We start from the raw sequence: 18,497 nt of genomic DNA on the forward strand, positions 1-18,497 counted from the left end.
TGAGGTTATGTCGAAGAGGTTTATTCAAAAATAAAAACTGCCACTGTCTTACTATATAAGCCAGGAACAGAACAAAACTGTTAAAGCAGCCCTTACAGAAATCAAACTGAAGCACTGTATATTTTAAAATCAGAGGTCACAGGAACAAATCCAAAATCAACACGTGGAAAACTCTATTTAGCACACAGTGAAGCCGATCAGGTTTGTAAAAAGGGCAGTGCAGTACAGAAACAACAAACAGGAATGTGACATATTTAAAGGCATGCAGGCCAGCAATTATCTCTTTATGCCATCATTAAACAGCAAATCAAATTGGAGAGCAACACAAAATAAAACATTTTCAGATTCTGAATAGGGAAAAATATTTGAAGGGTCAGACATTTCAGCTTAGAGAATAAAGGTTCTTCAATGCAATGTCCTCCACCTCAAGTACTGCACCACCTGCTCTGTCTTCTACTGCAATCTGCTGTATGAACTGCCCAAATCACTGCTAAAAGTCCAACATTCAGTTCTTCCTTAACATAGGAGTTGCTTCTTACACATGCTACATGACTTCTGAGAAGAAAGACCTATGCAGCCGCGGCAACAATTAAAACAATCAAATGTAAACTGATTTGTGTCTGCTTTACTGAATATATCTGAGGCTGCACAACGACTACAATCCTGGGGAGAAAAATTAAACTTAAAAAAAACAAAACAAAAACACTGGGACTAGACAGACAAGTACAAAAACAGCTGCTGCAGGGCTGTAAAAGCAGACAGGGTGCAGGGGTTGAGGGTCTGTCTGGGGGGGGGGAGGGGGACTAATAGTCTTCTTCACTCAGTCGTCTGCTGGAGTAGCGCTTCGGTTTGGACTTGCTGAACGGGAACGACTGAAACAGAAACAGAGGGGTGTTAATTTGCCACAGGGGAGGATGGAAGAATAGAACAATAACATCCCACATCCCAACACCAACACTGTGCACAACTTGTTTTTCATGACTTGATGGGTGCTGATATTTAACTGAATATGTCTTTGACAAAAGGTTCACAGATTATTTTGTTATATTTGTTATATTATTTTGTTATTTTCCGCCATTAAGTGTTTTAATTATCTAATGGTGAGTTTAGACCAAATGCAAAGCAAATTTTCTGTTCATGAGTTTCTTATTTGTGTGTGTATTGGCCCTATACAGCCAGATTAGAATGCCAACTGTAAACTAGCAGAGATCAGATTCAGTTGAGCCCCACAATGAACTCTATTCAACAGTTCTCTCTTCTGCATTTGCTTAAAAACTACATTTCCCAATCAATCCCAAAAGTTTGAAATGCAATCCAAGCTATCCTTCAGTGATGTGACTATGGATGTTTATTCCTGCAGTAGATTTGGCTATCAGAAGAGACAAGGCTGCCCCATCTCCACATAACTGTGAAGTCGAATGATACACGGAAATGTTTGGTTGAAATTGATATATTCTAAATTTGCATCATGAGGCTTGAACAGATGTCGATACAGCTCTATTTGGGTCTTTGCATGGACTTGAATGTCATGTAGCCTTGAAAAACAATTTGCTTAGCTTCCCGTCTGTGGACACCATATAGTAATTACACTTGGCATTTCTGAGACATAACTCTAGGGTCTGAAGCTGAATACGTAATTGGTCTCCTCAGGGCAAACCTGCCCTTGTAAATAATCACTTAACTCCCTGACAGTTGGAACAGCTCCTGCTAAGGGGAGACATTTATACTCCTCTTTCAATATCTACAAACAAGTGGGCAGCAAACAGATGAAAACTGTTCTATATATTATGAAAGCCACCTCTATAACTGGAGCTGGAGGACTTCAATAAATAAAATGATGGTAAAGCTGCTTAAAATGGTAACAATGTTGCAACATGTATGGCACAGGAAGAAAAACACCTGACAAAACCTCTGCAGAGATATGAGCCCATTAAAATTCCTCTCTCACACTCAATCACCCAAACACTCACGTTCAGTCACACATTTGTACTGAGCATGCTTGTTAAAATTCTCATCATTTAGCTCTATAATCCCCAGTTTTCCAGACTACATCAAGCCTGTGCATATTCTTTCACCATGAACATGAGCTTTTCAGGGGGTTTGATTTTTTGTTACCTTTGGAGACAGTGGCAGAAACAACAAGTACAGAGAAGCGAAGGATGAAAGGACTGAAGGACGGATGACTACAACTTGGAGAGACACTGCGCTGGGAGGCTCTTGAAGACTGATCTCTCGTCAGCTCTCTTTCTCTCACTTTCAGAAGCTAAGACAGAGGCCGAAGAACTCTGGTAGGTAGGGGGTCTGGTAGGTAGGTTATGGATTTTAAAAGGTAGTGGTCGAACTCTGATCTGTGTGGGTCAGCCCTCTGGTAGATCTGAAGGCTGGCTGGGTGATTCTAGTAGAACAACTCTATGTGTGCACGGGCTGATCTCGTCTGAGCGTGTGCGTCGGTTGAACAGACGGTCACCCATTCACTGTGGGGAGGGGTCGGTCGGTAGGTCGACCTCTTTCTCGCTGTCTAACACCAGATGCAGGCGAAGGCTGATCTCAGGTCAGCGCTTAGTCACCCTCCCGCAGGACGTACACACCGCCAGCTGGCAGACCCTGGGCCTGGGATCAGCTGCGGTGTCAGTGCAGTGCTCAGCTCCCACCACACGCTTTAAAGAAAATATGAAAAATAAACAAAACTGTGCTGCAAAGATTCTTAAGTCACACCAATGGTGTCGTTTTGTCTGATCTCAACCAATAATTATCTGATTAGTTTGCCTGATCTAGCCAAATTCAGAATAGGAATTCAAATTTAAGAGAAAATCAAAAACATTAACATTGCTAAATCTATACTTAACACTCAAATGTCAATCCAGTAAATGAAAATTTCTCTCTTCCTCTCTCAGCATAAGTTCATTTATTCAGAATAGAGCTACATGTAGGGTGGGTGAGATCACAGAAGGCAGGAGATATGGGCGCCTCTTGCTAGTTTTAGCTGCTATGACAGGCTGGGCGGAGACGTCTCTCATGTGCTCTCTTTTCAAGATCAACTAGGACTTTAGAGAGTTTGAAAAGGGAGCACAAGACAGAGCTCTAATCTTTCACCTTATACTACATATCCCTACATGAGGGTCCAAGTCACTGTCTACCCCTCCCCCTCCACGGCTGGCCATCAGAGGAGGCAGAGGATATGGCTGAAGATGTAGATCTCTCCACGTCGAGGCGGCAGAGGGGTCTCGCGGGTCATCCGTCTCACCATCATGTGTAGGTTGTTCAGCAGCAGTATGATGATCCCGGGTGGGAGGAGGGTCTATTTAAAATCATCCTCTGCCTAGGATGGAGCAGCTAGCTCTGGCTAATGAGAAATACATAACTGACCCTCTCTTGGAAAGCTGTGGCCTGAACTATGATGTCCAAAATCTCTAAACTTAGTGCATCTTCCTACTGAGGTGAAGGTGTTAAACACATCTAGAAGTCTTGGTAGAAACACTGACATCTAAGCTCTTTCTAAGATCTAGAAATTTATTAGACAAACCTACACCCTGTTTCAGTGAATGAGAAACATCTAGACTGAGGATTTACCTGCTGCGCTTGTGGTTGGCAGACGGAGACCGTGAGCGGGATCGGGAAACAGAGCGGCCTCTGGGCACTGAGCCAGATCGAGACCGAGATCTGGAGCGACTGGAGGAAAGGCAAAAAGAACAACCCCCCCAATATTTAGATGCAGCACTGTTGAAAGATAATCCTGGAATTATGCTTTTGCATATTTATGCTGTAAATATAACTGCAAGCCTGAGCAGAGAAGGGCATCATGGGTAGCAAAGGAGCAGAATGTGTACGCCAACCACATCTTAAATCACTATCCTAAATTTGGATTCAAGGGCTAAACGATACAGGGATTAACTGGATTATTGCTTTATGTAAACCAGAGCTGACACAATAAATACATACATAAATAAATAAAACCTAAAGAAGTTGACAACAAGCCAATCAGATTTTTTTCTGCTCCTCAACATCAAAGAGCAGAACAATTTCACATTGGATGTCAACAGAGGGTTGGATCTGGAGTTCACACAACGTACCTTCTCACTGGAGTCCTGGACTTGGAGCGGGCAGGGGAGCCAGACCTAATATCACAGGCAACAAATCAGGATTAGTAACAGCTATGACAGGTGATGAACAGCTGATGATCAGAGTTAGGCTGAGAACATCACTGTACTTAATTGATTCCTGAGCCTCTCCCGGCCCCTGTCAGATTCTACTGTAGAACTGGAATAACGAGGCCCTGATGAGGAGCGGTCACACCGCTTGCCAACAGTACACAAAGCACAAGAATGAACAAACCATTAAATCAAACTTCAACAAGCTGTTTTACCTGCTCCTGCGTCTGGAGTACGATGGAGATCGGCGACGGCTCCTGAGAGAGAACAACAAGAGTCACAAAAAGGATAACCACAAGTCTCATCTGTTAGACTGGCTGACAATCAATCAAATGAGCAACCTGACTGTTTATCATTTTATGTAAAAAACATCACTATAGAGAGATATCTGCATTTAATTAAAACAACCCACCAGAACAAGAATTTCCTATTAATATCCAAATTTGGATGCGTCTGTGCGTCAGTGCTGACGTACCTGCTGTGGCTACGGCTGCGTGAGCGAGAACGATAGCGGCGTCCGCGTGACCTGGACCTAGAGCGAGATCGGGATCTAGAGCGAGACCTGAAGGGAGAGAAAGGCACATGTTTTCCACCTTTTGTCTTTCTGTTTTGGAGGCAGATAAAGCGCATCTACAGGCGCGGATAAAAGCACCAGTAGCAGCAATGCTAACAGACTTTATTCCCTCACCTGCTGCCACGACGACCCCCTCTCTTGCTAAAGCGGTAGCAGTCATAGGCGTAGTGGCCCCTGTCCCCACACTGGTAACACCGGTCATTGGGGTCAAACTGGCGCCGGCTGGGGCGACCACGGCCCTTCCTGGACATGCCTGTTGACATCTCTACGCGAACACGGGAACCACAAAGAACCCTGAGGAGAAGACACGTCAGTATGCGAGGCCGAAGACACCTGTGACTCTTGCAACGGTCCTCATGTAGGCTGCAAGGATTATCACTAATATGTTACACTCACTTTCCATCCATGCCTTTCACAGCATCTTCTGCATCTCTGGGATCTTCAAACTCCACAAAGGCAAAACCAGGAGGGTTCCTGGCCACCCAAACGCTCCTCAGTGGGCCGTAATAACTGAACGCTCGCTCCAGCTCTCCCTTGGCAGCACCATTGCCCAAGTCGCCCACGTACACTTTACAGTCAGTGGCCCGAGATGAACTACGGGACGAGTAGTATGACATATCGTCTTGCCTGCTGGGAGAGGAGGAAAATTATTTCATTCATAAATCAATTCAGCCATTTGAGAAAAATAATTGTTTTGTGGACATAAAAAAACACAATGTGGAAATGTCACCTTGAGCTCTGGCGGTCCATATCTCTTTCAATGCATAAACTATTAGATAAAGAAGAACAAAGAAGCACTTGTTTTTTGCCATGTCATTTGGAAAGAGTTTACGTATATCCCCATATCCTCAAGTGGACACCGTGCACAGGCAGTATAACAGGTGTTCCCTCCCAAGTCTCAGAAAACCCAACAGGTACAAACAATACTTTCCCTCCAATAAAGATGTTAGAAATACTTACTTCCATATCATAAAGTAATATTTCTCATCTGACAACATGAATACATCTGTCCACTCCAGTGGATGTAATGTGAAAAAGGTTATATTCTGCCAATTGGACCCATACGTATTTCTTATTGCTTGTTTATTTACATTCAAGTGCAACTACCATAATGTATTTTTTAAAATATACAAAATAAAGCAGAATCTCAAGAGGTAAATGTGCACCTTGGTGCGTAATGTTCAGTGGAGGGGAAAAAAATGACAAGAGAAATGTTATCAGATCTGGATAGAAGCAAATCTTTTGTGTCTTGAGAGGATCTGACAGATATTTCAGGGCCACCTGTTGAACCTCGTCCTCCCTCCCTCCGCCATTTCTCCAAAGACACCTACCTACAATAAACCCACGCATCCACATGAAGATCCACTATAGCTAATGATTTCAGATTTATTTACATGAAACGATTCTTTCCAGTACTCTAGAGTAAAGTCAACGCTTGTCGTGAGACACACAGTCCGTCTCTGGAGCTGGTGGAGAGTCCAGAGGAGGCCGATGGATCCACAGCCTCAGAGCATCTCGTTAGCTAGCTCGTTAGCTGTTAGCTAAACAGGTGCACCAGCGTCACAGAGGTGCTGCAGCTCGTCAGCCCGCCAAACACCAGCTAGCTGCTCCGTCTCCCTCAGCCATGTTCCTGTTTGTCCTATTAATAGCAACGTTTAAAAGCAGCTGTTTCGAGCACATTCTCCACCACGACTGACGAATAATACGAGCTACTGAGGTCGGGACACAGAACCGTTGGTGTCAGTTATCTTCTAACAGAGCACGTGTTGTTAACAAGCGGCACGTTACGTTAGGGGTGTGTTACATCTGATCATCGTGATTGATATCCATAACAGTTATTACCTACTGAGAAAACACGCTGCTATAGAGCGGTTGGTTTTAATTAAAACGATAAGCTCAGATCAGTGTGTTGTATAATTTCCGTTACCTGCCACCTGAATCATGGGGGCGGCCATTACTAACTTAATACTACGCCTCAATTAAATAACAATGTTGTGAATTATTTCCCAGAGATAACAATTTAAAACCAAATACAGAACATGCGTTTTGTGTTTATATCCAACTGTGTGTGGTTAAACCCGGGAATGAGCCGAAGGCCCTGCTCTCCGCCTGCTCATAAACAATGGCGCTTGCACGCGTTAGCTACCTTCTTCCGCCGCTCCGATGATTTGTGGTTCAGCTCCGAGCACAGATGAAACCCGACCGTCTCCGGGACCGGCCTCCGCTGGGGTTTAATCCGGTGACTGCTATTCTCGCACAATTACTTATCTAAATAGACACGCTTGCGAATATTGAAGAATCTCCCTCGTCTTTGCACAGGTTGACCGGGTTAACCACCAGCAACGAAATCCGACCTCACGACCCAATACGTCACTTCCGCATCTGCGCACTGGGACTGAAATAGCGCAGCAGCAAGATGAGTTTCCGGTGATGAATAATAATAATAATAAAAAAGTAAAACTAAATAAAAATAATTAAAAAAACTATTATTTTTTTTGAATTTCCAGCTTCTGTCTCTAGAGACGATCAACCGTTTACTATGAATCTGGAAAATAAAAATTATTAACTATGTTGAAATATGATTCCATGTTTGGCTAAATGTTTAATTTACAGAATAAAAGAGTAAAATCTATTTATTAATCTATAAATTTATACATTTATTTATTCATTTATATATATATATATTTATTATGTCTTTGGTGTTTATTTTTGTTTAATACAACATTTAAAACACTGTAATTCAACTGTCAGTCTTGTATGATAGTAAGATTTTTCCTTCTGACAATTTTGTCTTCTCTTATACTCAGATTGTGAATGGTGCCATGCTTGGTTTAGTACATTTTCACTAAAAGAGTTAATAACAAAAATGAGGTGAAATTAAATTTAAATATTTTTCTGGTGTCCAAAGATCAAAACATTAACATCCCATTCTCCAATAAGAATAAACCAGATACTCATAAAAATATACTCGTAGGTATGACTGTACCATTTGTTATTAAATAGTATGAATCTCTGCTCCATGTGGTGGATCCCCACAAAAAAGTCTTCAGTGTAGCATCATATTGTGTTTTTACTGCAATCAGTAATTGTAACGCACAACCTTCAACTAAACTGTCACTTACAGTAAATCCTTCTGATGCACAGTGTGATTGATCAAGCTGAAACAGTCATTGATCTCTGAAGGGCAGTAAACACTCATCATATGAATACACTGCTGGACTGGATAGTACAGGGCGAGATTATACATTAATACAGATAATCAGTATCACTCCTGCATTTTTATGACTGAGGAATGCGGACTTGTTGTTTCTAAATGTGACGACCACAAACTAATTCAAGATGATGGTTTCATGATTATTTCTGATTCATTTGTGAATGTATAAGTTTAATAGTACCCAGTAAACATGTACACATTTTTCTGTGTAACTCAGAGTTCCCAGGAGGTGTAATGTTTCCAGATAAAACCAACATTTCACACAAGAAACTGCAAATCCTCACTATTCAGAACTGATTCCAGTGATTGTTCATCACTTGCTAAATATGGAGACATTTTTACAACAACTTACACTGTAGTCTTGTGCAAATTTGAACTATATTGTTCTAGATGGTTTTCAGAAATTGTTTTGCTAGAATGCATCAACCACATGATGAAACAGAGAAATGTACAAATGGAGGCCCTGCTCCCTCTACAGATATAAAGGCCTCATACGAAAATAATGAAATATACAACAATTATTAGTTGTGGGTGATTATATACTATTGAAAACATAATCATTAATTGTATTATCCAACACACGGGACCTTTAAAATATCCCACTGACAGGCAGAAGAATGATGTCCTGATCTTTGTTTTTACTTTGGATCGAACTCCTGCTCATTCGTAGTAACCAGCAGTGAGTCTAATGTGCTTTTTATTTTTCATATATTTTTTTGGCCTTTATAACTTCATTGACAGTAAACGGGATGAGAGAGGGAGCAACATGCAGCAAAGTGCCCCCGGTTGGACTCAAACCCTGGGCTGCTGCAGCACGGACAGGGCCTCTGTTCATGGGACGTGTGCTGAGCTACCAGGATGATGATTTTACTTCTTCAGAAAGTTCATTCTCTTTCATGCACACTGCGTCTTAGACTGCAGAGTTCTTATTTACCTGCAAAATGCCTCAGTGGCCTGTTGTCTCACACTCCGTCCATGTTGGGTTCAACTGCTGTTTGCACATCAGAGATAAAATAACGACTCAGACACGTTTCTCCTTGAAAATAAATAAACTATATTCCAATAAGGTCAACTTCACTTGATCAAAGACCTTCATTTTCTTCCAGTAACACATTACACCTCATGCCGTTTTCTCAAAAACAAGTTGGATTTTTTTTTTCTAAGATTTCTTTTTCTGCATTTCATAAAAAAACTTAAATATCATCTTCAGTTAATAATTTATTACAGTATTGAATAAATGTATATGTCTATCACAAGATATTGTAGTAACTCAGTCGTTTTAATTCCCTACAAAGGTTTCAGGCAGAGAGAGACATTTTCATCATCACAGGAACAAAACTTCACAGAGAGACACACTGAAGAGCAAGACCTGGGAGGCAGCTAATGGGAGGAGGAGAAGAAGAAGAAGAAGAAGAAGAAGAAGAAGAAGAAGAAGAAGAAGAAGAAGAAGAAGAAGAAGAGCAAGAAGATGAAGAAGAAGAAGAAGAAGAAGAAGAAGAAGAAGAAGAAGAAGAAGAAGAAGAAGAAGAAGAAGAAGAAGAAGAAGAAGATGAAGAAGAAGAAGATGAAGAAGAAGAAGAAGAACACTTACACAGACACAGAAATATCGTACACCAACAAACAAAAGGATGAGCTGGGATGTAGCTCGTTGCAGACGTGACACAACAGAGCGCGCTCTCTTTTCACAGCTTCTGAGGATAACTAAACAAATAAGCAGCACACACTGAATCCATGAATGCTGTGTGTGTGTGTGTGTGTGTGTGTGTGTCTTCAGTGTATCAGTGTGTAGTCGTGGTTGTGTCTGTGTGAGCCACTTGCTTATTTTATTTCACAGAGAGCCTCTGATGTTTGGGATTTTTTTTCGAAACTGTGGGGAATCAACCTGATAAAATATGGCGTCCATCACAGTAGACCATGCTGCTAACACGTGTACACGGGGATTCATCATGCATCTGCAGAGGAACACGGAGGGGAGGCAAACACGGACACACACGGGGGGGAGGGGAGGGTGAGGAGGGGAGGCTGGATGGGGGAGGCATCACATCTAGCTACAGAACAGCAAAGGCCGAAGCCAGACAGTTAGTACAGAAGTTCATGGAAACATGGAACATTGTCCGGACATTGTAGACAGTTCTGTTCGCGGGCGCCGAGCCACATCTGGGCCACATCTGCTGGAACGACGCTGGGCATGCTGGGTACACAATCCGAGCTGATCCATCCGGTACCCGCTGGTGCTGATCGTTTTTTTTTCACCCAGTCAGAGATTACACAAGAGTTCAGTAGACCTGTGTGTGTGTTTGTGTGTGTGTGATGTGTAATCTTGGTCCCACCTGGTGCTGTAGTGAGTCGACTCAACAGTTAAACTCCTGTTTTAACCTCACACACCACCGACCTGCCTCACAGCCACCGTTCATATCCACACATGAGCTCAACACGACCCAAGACTGACAATTATACTGGCAATGTTCATCACTGTTTCATCATGTAAACATGCTACTTACACTCAAAAACTCCTCCTTCAATAGAAACCGGATGAAGAAATGTACGTTGGCAGAGGGTTACAACAAACACTGGAGCAGAAAAAAGATGGTGTCAGAGGTGTTTTGCTTCTTTTCTGTTCTGTATTGCACATTGAAACCAAACTCCTTGAACTAAACTCCTCGCTGCTCGCCTCAGGGACCTGCGGCACAGCTTATCCATAGATAAATAATCTTCTTGTAAATAAATAAATATCTAAATAAATCATCTTATGAGAGGAAATATACATAAGTAACACAGACAACAAACGAGTCAGCAGACGCCGACGTGCTTCAGTAAATCAGATGGTGGTTCTGTTGGGTTATGACACACTACGCTGACGGGGAGCGTCCTCACTGTGGAAATATATCAAAATCTAATCCACTAAATTTAATCTACAACTACCAACTCTACTGATACGATTCTAAACATCGTTTAGAAGTACAAAAAAATCTACCTCGGATATATCTGCAAGGAAAAGATACAAAATCGATTTTTAGAAAGTTTACAAAGTATAGAGAGGGGTAAACTCATCCAATCTATCTGATAGTATCATGTTGAGAACAAATTCCACTTGTGTAGCACTTATCAGAGTACAATGTCCTCACAGATATATTATATTAATGTGACTGATATTAGGCAGTGAATATTATTAACGTGGACTGTGATCATAAATCAATCGATGCTGGACTCCTGATGCTTCTAAGCTCGATGTGAAGTGAACAGTTCACCCCAAAACAAAAACACACATCCTTCACCTGCAGTGTTATTTACCCACTCGTACTGTTGTGATGTGAGTTGTTGAGTTTTGGGGATATCAGCTGTAGATTCGTCTGTCAGTGAGACCCAGGATAAGATAATCCACAGACCTTGTTGTGAGCATGTAGGAGCCACTTTCTACGTAGTGAACTACACCTGCCACACGTGTCACGGTGCAGATGGAGAACCTGCATCCACTCACGGAGGCATTAATGAGCTGTGACGCTGACGAGCTCAGTGTCCATGGAGGTGATGTAGTTGTTGGGTAGAAAGAAAATAGTTCCTACCAGGCCTAAGTTTCCATATCACATATCACATCATTTTCATATGGCCTGAAGAAGTCATGATAACAGTATGATTGTGATAAAAATATAATTTTATCTTTAGCATTCAATTCATTGTGAGTTTTGTCTCATATCTGTGCAAAAGTGAACAAAATCAATTACACTTAATTCATTTTAATGTTTTAATGGCGGGTGGCAACCGGTGTTAACCTGAATTACTGCTACCTGCTCTGACAAAGTGAAGACTGACATCACGTGTGTATTTTTAACATGATATCAATATTTAACTTTTAGATATCATGGTTATTGTTACTGCTAGTTTATCACGACGTCCCTCGTTCCTACATGAAACTGGTGAAGACAGAAGCTCAACATAGACGAAGGAAACAAACGTTCTTTTAAATTACTAAAACATGCTGATGTCATTTAATAAACGTCTGTGGATCATCTTGAGTAACCAGGACAGGGTTTTTTGGAAAGATGTTGTTGCTGAGTTGTTCAAATGTATTATTGACATCCGGCTCCAGTATGATATAGTGAAGGCAGACGTCTGAACAGCTGATCGCTCCAGAACTCGCACCACAACAATCGACAAACAGCACCACAGAGGAAAATGTTGTTTTTTATTTTGCATTTGGCTGCAGACTGTCCCTTTAACTTTATCATCATACTATGCTGTTGCACACTGACTTCTCAGCTTCACGACTTCCTCAGTGTTGGAGTCGTGAACCTGAAGCGTCGGTGTGTAAACGTCACAGCCAGTCGGAGGTCGTCTGCTGCGGCTTGACGTCTCCGCTGGTCTGCAGCGCTCTAGTTTTGGTTTAGTAGTTTCAGTAGCTTGTGAACATTTTACTCCATGTTCCAACTCTGCCATGCAATACTGAGCGAAACATACATGCCGTGAAGGGCAGAGTTTTCTAAAGCGTTTTCCACTGAGAACGACCGATGCTACGACACTATGAAACTATGAAACTCTGGTACTGTGACTGTGATTCCACCCGATAATGACGCTGCTGCTCCTCTACAGAGTTCCTGTCAGCTGTCTGCAGAGCCCAGCACTGTCAGCTGCTGGCCTGCAGACTGTAAACACCGCCTGGACAACATAGACCTTGTAGTTGTTTGAAACAATGTGCAGACTTTCCGTTAAAATGGGAAGTCATTTTTTTCAGCAAGTCTGGTGCTTTTATTGTGCTCGAAGCACAGACGATCGGGCGGGAACAGATTACAGCGATCTCTTCCCACTGGACAGAAACTCCACGAGGATCCAGTGTTACAGCAGAACCGCAGACAGCTCATAGTTTCCTCCTATTGCACACTAACAGTTTGTTTAACTACAGAATAAAGAAAAAAACACAGCACAGTATGTTTTAGTTACGTCAGATAAAGTGTAGCCTGCACAGTTTGTACAGCTGAAAGCTTCAATACTAGATTTTTACTTGAGACTTTGTTCTTAAGGCATTGTACGGCTGCTGTCTTGAAGCGTCGGCGTGGTTCAGATTAGACGAGCATCCTGCATCCTAACTAATGTGCAGATTAAGATCTTGTGTGTCCTGATCAAAACGCAGTACGTCTTGTTAACGTTGAAAGTGAACTAACACTGTAAAAAGCCTCCTTCAAACCGTCCATGCATGTTTGTCTGACCGCGCTGCTGCTGCTGTCACTAACAGTAATGGATTACTCTGTCAGGATACATGCCACAGTAATGGATTACTCTGTCAGGATACATGCCACAGTAATGGATTACTCTGTCAGGATACATGCCACAGTAATGGATTAGTCTGTCACTACCCACAATGACACAGCTATGACTGACTGTCACTCAGATCTCAGTCCTCGTGCTTCGATGTGAGCACACATTTGGTCCTTCTGAGGAGGAAAATGTCCTTTTTTTTTGTTCCTCCGCTGGATCAAACGCGTCTCCTGCGTCCCGTCTGCTGTACGCAGGAAGATTTAACATCCAGAACCGGCTGAGTTCACTGAGCAGACGCACAAATGCAGTTTATGGATGTAATTTACAGGTGGATTTTCCCTTTAACATAGTTTATATGTGGTTTATGTGTAGATGTTTCTGGCTATACATGCAGGAATGATCCCTCAGGGTGATATACAAAGCTCTGTCAGAGGGGTTGCACCGGAACGTAGGATTCTGGGGAGATATGGCTCTTTAAAATCTTCTCTCCTCTTTTATTTCGCCCGCCGGTCGTTCATTTGTTTGGTCAGCTGAGACTTTAGTCGTCACTTTTCTAATATTTGGGAATCTGTTCCAGTCTTTTGCCTGAATTTGTAAAACACTGAAGCTTTTCTGTCTGACTGCAGTGAACTGACTTTCTGTGGGGATCGTGTGTTTTTCACCCTCCTGAAAACACTTCACTCTATGTACAGTGGATCTGAACTATTTACAGCGCGTGTGGAGAACAGCCTTCCATACAGTGTATCAGACAAGCGTCACCACTGGATGAGAACCTCCTGGAGTAAACAAGCTTAATGTGATTGTTATTGTAAACATTCCACTCTTTTTTTTTTTTTTTCACGCAGCGCTCCACCTCGTTGTGAAGGAACATGAAGCTGTGCCGGAGGAGAAGGTGGCAGGGACAAACAAAGATGTTCCTGGGATCGTTTTGTCCGGCGTGCACAGGTTTCTGTTGCATCCTCCTCTCCGTCAGTGGATCTGATGTCACAGGACAGCTCCTCCAATCAAATCCCAACCCACCCGACTTTCAATCAACTCCAGCGGTGCACCTGACCCTCTTTCCAAATGAGATAACAACTTCTCGATCACTTTCTTCCTCTCTCCGTCTTCTCTCCGCTAACTCTGCTGAAATAAACCTTTCGTGTTCACGTTTTCTCGCCCCTCACAAACACTTCCTCTTGCCCTTCATCATGCCTGTGACTGTGTGTGTTTATGGTCTGTTTCCACATGCGTACATATAAACTGTGTGTGTATGTGTGTGTGTGTGTTAACATGTATCTGAAGTATTGTTAACATCGCTGCATCGAAGACCAGGACACCTCCAGGCTGCAGCGGACGCTTGAAAAGATGAATCTTGTTTCGTGTCAAACTGTGGGTCGAATGTTAAAGTACATGTGTGTGTTGCTGCGCAGTATTCTTCCACAGCTTTCGTCAACTCCTGTTTTAAAAGCCGGTGATGTGGCAGTAGGCCTCCAGGCTGGAGAAGAGGATGTAGAGGAACCACAGGCCCAGGAACAGCAGGGTGGTGAGGATGCGGGGGACCCTCGGGCCGCCGAGCTCTCCGCCGATGGAGGGCCGGCGTCTGAACAGCAGCACGGCCATGCAGATGAAAGCGAAGATGGTGAAGAGTGTGACGGAGAAGGCCAGCGAGCCCGGGTCCACCTTGAACTCCTGTCCTTTAATTCTCCAGTAGATGGCGGCCACCGACCACGCCACGCCGATCCCCAGGAACACGTTCACGGCGTTGCTGCCGGTCACGTTACCAACGGACGCATCGGCATGCTGGTCCTGCATGGCGGCGACTTTACTGGCAAAAGTGTCTGGGATGAGACAAAGAGAGAGAGAGAGAGAGAGAGAGAGAGAGAAAACGAGTGAATCATCTTCACACAACCAGAGGAAGCTGCACAGTCGGGACAGATTCAGTCTTCAATCGGCCGAATTCAGTCACAGACATGAGCAGACGAAACAAAACACCTTGGCACAACAAGCTGTCAGGAGGCCGGAGCATCTCTTCAGAGTGACCGTTAACATTTCTTTGTCAATCATACGACTAGAATAGAGGCAAAAAAATTAATATGAGACACAAAAGTATCACAGAGACAAAGAACGACGACATCGACACAAAGGTATCACAACCTGAGAGACGCCGGCAGCCTTCGTCTCTCTCAGGTTTGCGGCTCTGGAAACGCGTCTGTTGTCTCGTGATGGTTTGATGTCGTGACTCTGCTCATTCTTTTTCATATTTCAGACATGCAGTCAGATGCGGAGAAGACTGACAGTCTCACGTTTGCAGGAAACTGTGATGCAGTGATACTGTGGCAGGTGGAACAACAGGTAGATCCACTTCTGTTTGAGGTTCCCTCCATCACACCCTCACAAGTGTTGATAACCAGATAAATGTTGATCTAAATCTGGATGAATAGATTCTGAATATGTGGATAAGCAGGTTCCAGTCTGTATCCTCGGGTTTGTTCTGGCTCACAGACTTTTGAAGTAAGAATATAAGTAAATGTCACATTTGTTGTGTGATTTATTCTCTTAAATACTTAAACTGGATTATTGAAAGTTTGGATTTGTGATTATCAGGATTATCAGGATTTGACTCACCTGGAGGACGCAATGGAAACACAAATAGGCAGAACAGATGAACAGAAAATAAATATGTGGAGACACAAAAACACAAAAACACAAAAACACAAAAACACAAAAACACTTCCCTGACCTGGAATAGAAGTTCCCAGAGCCACGAACACCACGGCGGTCACGGTGTCCCGCAGCCTCACGGTGCAGCCGAAGTGTGACGCCAGATCTCCGATGACGGCGGTGAGGAGGCCGATGACGCTGATGGAGACCAGGAAACAGGCCCAGCCGTTCCAGTACTCTGTGGGCGGGACGCAGGCGAACAGAACCTTCCAGAACACGGTGAGGAAATGCATGACGTAGTCGTAACAGGATGGAAGGCGCTCCTCGCGACCCTCCTCGTCATCATCGCCGTCACCTGAGGAGAGAGAAACAGGCTCATTTATGTTGTTTATATTGTTTCACCTGCCTTTTTTTTTTTTTTTTTTTTTTTACTGATCTTGTTCTATATTTTGTGTTGTTTTTAATTGATGCTCTCAATTATTGTTACTTTACTTTATACTCATTTCTCCCTAATAAAGGATCATCTTATTTTATCTTAATTTATCTGTTTCCTCTAGCGAGTGAGTCAATATGCTGTCAGGATGAAGAGGGAGCAGGAAACCACAGCTGGTACCAGAGAGTTGATTCTGCAGACACTGACACAGTTTCATATATTCAGAACTGAACCTGTTAATCTGTGAATAATCAGCTGCTCACTTCTGCCTGTAGTGAAATGTTTTGTCCACTAGATGGCGACCCAGAATAACAAATCTGGACCACAATGTCGGACCGCTTGAACTGGATCTTGGTGATAATTGATATTGTCTAATTCTGCAACATGTGATTCTCATGTTGATTGATTAAGTTACACAAGCTGAGCGGTTTGTAAAGCTGAGTCAACATGAGGACAAAAACTGAAGGGCTGAATGTGAACCGCTTCATGAGCTCAGATTGTTTGTTTCCCTTCAGCGAGTCATAATCTGTGGTCGTTAGTTACCAGTTTATATTCTGTACATTCAGGCGTGAGCTCGGTTTCAGAGGTGGAGGGATCACAACATTAATACCTGAGACTTTTCGGTTGATATTGACTGAAAACAAAGCTCGAGCAGCGTCTCAGTATTCCTGGAACAACCTTTACTTTGTGTTTCCTCCAAAAAAACCCTTCAGTAATGAACCGTGAACGTCTGAGAGAAGTGACGGAGGCAGGAAACCTCTCTGCTCCTCCACCTCTCAGAGTAAATCCACACATTTATCCTCATCTGCTCCATGTTCTCATCTTCAAAAGCTGTTTTTTTTGTATTTTAATTAGGAGAGCTGATGTTGAGTGTGAACCAAGAGCCTGCAGAGACCTGGTTCAATACAAGTTAACAACTTCCATATAAATGAGTGGAAACCACAGTTTACACGGCACAAACAACAATCCTGCAAAGTATGTCAGCCTGCACTGCAAGGAGAGTTTAAGGCCTCGTTTCAGATCTAATCAGGCACCGCGGTGATTATCATGCGGTCGTGCTGCAGAACGGGACGACACAACTGGGAATGAATCATCGTTACGTCTGCCTGCAGAGCGCCTGGTTTCCTGCTCCAGGCTCCTGGAGTTCGCAGAGTATTTTCCCCCTCAGCAACTCAAACTAAAACAATCCAGACGGATAAATTACACTGCAGGAGACGAGGAGACGTTTGGATTTTGTATTTTGGGGTGAACTGACCCTTTATAAGTGATTCGTCAAAGTTAATCATTAACATGTCTACACACACACACACACACACACACACACACACACACAGCTCACCTGCGCTGACAGTGACCGCCTCCACAAACTGTTCCCTCCAGGAGTGCGTCCCGATCACCAGCGCCAGGTTGGTCTTCTTAATGAGCTTGTCGACGGTGCTCTGCCAATCAGAAGCACAGATCACACTTCATTAGTGACCAATTAGAGCACAGAGGACAGGTAGACGGAGTCGCCCAGGTGGGATGGAGCTCGTCAGACACCGTCTGTCTGGAATCGGGAGCCTCCAATGTTTTTATTTTCTTCGGTTAAAAATGAGACGTTTTGTGAGCTCGATAGCGTCACAGCGGTGAAAGATGCAGTGATGAAACTTCACAGGTGTGTAGCTGAGATCACAGTGAGGGTGGAGGTCAAGTCAGGTGTGGTCTGATGTCATAATGACGTCAGAAACGGGTCAATGAGTCAATGCAGGTGTTTAGGAGTGTCGGCATGATATTCACCGTGTAGTGAATGTCTGATATGGTGTCGAGCTGTTTACTCCAAAACCAGAGAAATCTGTAGTTTTGTTAAAGTATCGGCGCATTTTATTTGATCACCTGTCGATAAAACTCACAGGAGAGAGTCAGACGAAGGACAGAGCGTCTGTCATCAGGACCGAGTGGACGAGGTCGTCCAGACTGAGGTATAAAACCTTTTTCTGCAGGTAGATCACAAGATTTTCACACCTAGACGCTACAGAACTGATTGTTATCGACACAGAACGGTAACTTCAGTGTGTCGTCTCAACAAATTAATAAGTCACCTTCGCAGAGGAAGCATTAAAGGTGCAGTACGGCAACTCGCTGGGAACAAACAGAAAGCGGAACATTTTCTCTGCAGGAGATAATTGATCCTGTTGTTCTGCTGCCTCGTCTTCTTGTCGTGTCACACCTGATGCAGATTCATCACCTGCTTCACGT

The 18,497-nt window shown here is 43.3% G+C and overlaps 2 protein-coding genes across 21 annotated transcripts in view; both read right to left on the minus strand.

Annotated features, from left to right (window-relative positions):
- Positions 1–7,113, minus strand: LOC119032433 (serine/arginine-rich splicing factor 7-like). Of its 15 annotated transcripts, none has more exons than XR_005078905.1 (10): positions 6,869–7,113; positions 5,453–5,491; positions 5,119–5,349; positions 4,837–5,016; positions 4,624–4,710; positions 4,364–4,405; positions 4,071–4,115; positions 3,571–3,669; positions 2,116–2,657; positions 1–872 (listed from the first exon to the last, which is right to left on the minus strand). XR_005078905.1 is itself a non-coding variant. In XM_037121617.1 (9 exons), the coding sequence occupies exons 1-9, from the start codon at positions 5,718–5,720 to the stop codon at positions 821–823; spliced, it is 807 nt and encodes a 268-aa protein (XP_036977512.1). In that variant the 5' UTR covers positions 5,721–5,974; the 3' UTR covers positions 1–820. The 15 variants fall into 15 exon arrangements, 4 of the variants coding, with proteins under 4 accessions (XP_036977512.1, XP_036977502.1, XP_036977558.1 ...); XR_005078896.1 differs by having other exon boundaries at positions 5,119–5,352; XR_005078907.1 differs by lacking the exon at positions 6,869–7,113 and adding an exon at positions 6,117–6,475.
- A 6,884-nt stretch (positions 7,114–13,997) lies between these two features.
- slc8a2b (solute carrier family 8 member 2b) overlaps positions 13,998–18,497 on the minus strand; it is a 138,376-nt gene continuing 133,876 nt past the window's right edge. For all 6 annotated transcript variants that reach the window (XM_037082868.1, XM_037082880.1, XM_037082858.1 and 3 more), the window contains 3 exons: positions 17,602–17,701; positions 15,909–16,184; positions 13,998–15,006 (listed from right to left, as the gene is read on the minus strand). In XM_037082868.1, the coding sequence (XP_036938763.1) occupies positions 14,630–15,006; positions 15,909–16,184; positions 17,602–17,701 (753 nt within the window). In that variant the 3' untranslated portion in view covers positions 13,998–14,629. The remainder of the gene's footprint in view (positions 15,007–15,908; positions 16,185–17,601; positions 17,702–18,497) is intronic.

The sequence above is a fragment of the Acanthopagrus latus genome, chromosome 2, assembly GCF_904848185.1.
Source record: "Acanthopagrus latus isolate v.2019 chromosome 2, fAcaLat1.1, whole genome shotgun sequence".
Classification (NCBI taxonomy): domain Eukaryota; kingdom Metazoa; phylum Chordata; class Actinopteri; order Spariformes; family Sparidae; genus Acanthopagrus; species Acanthopagrus latus.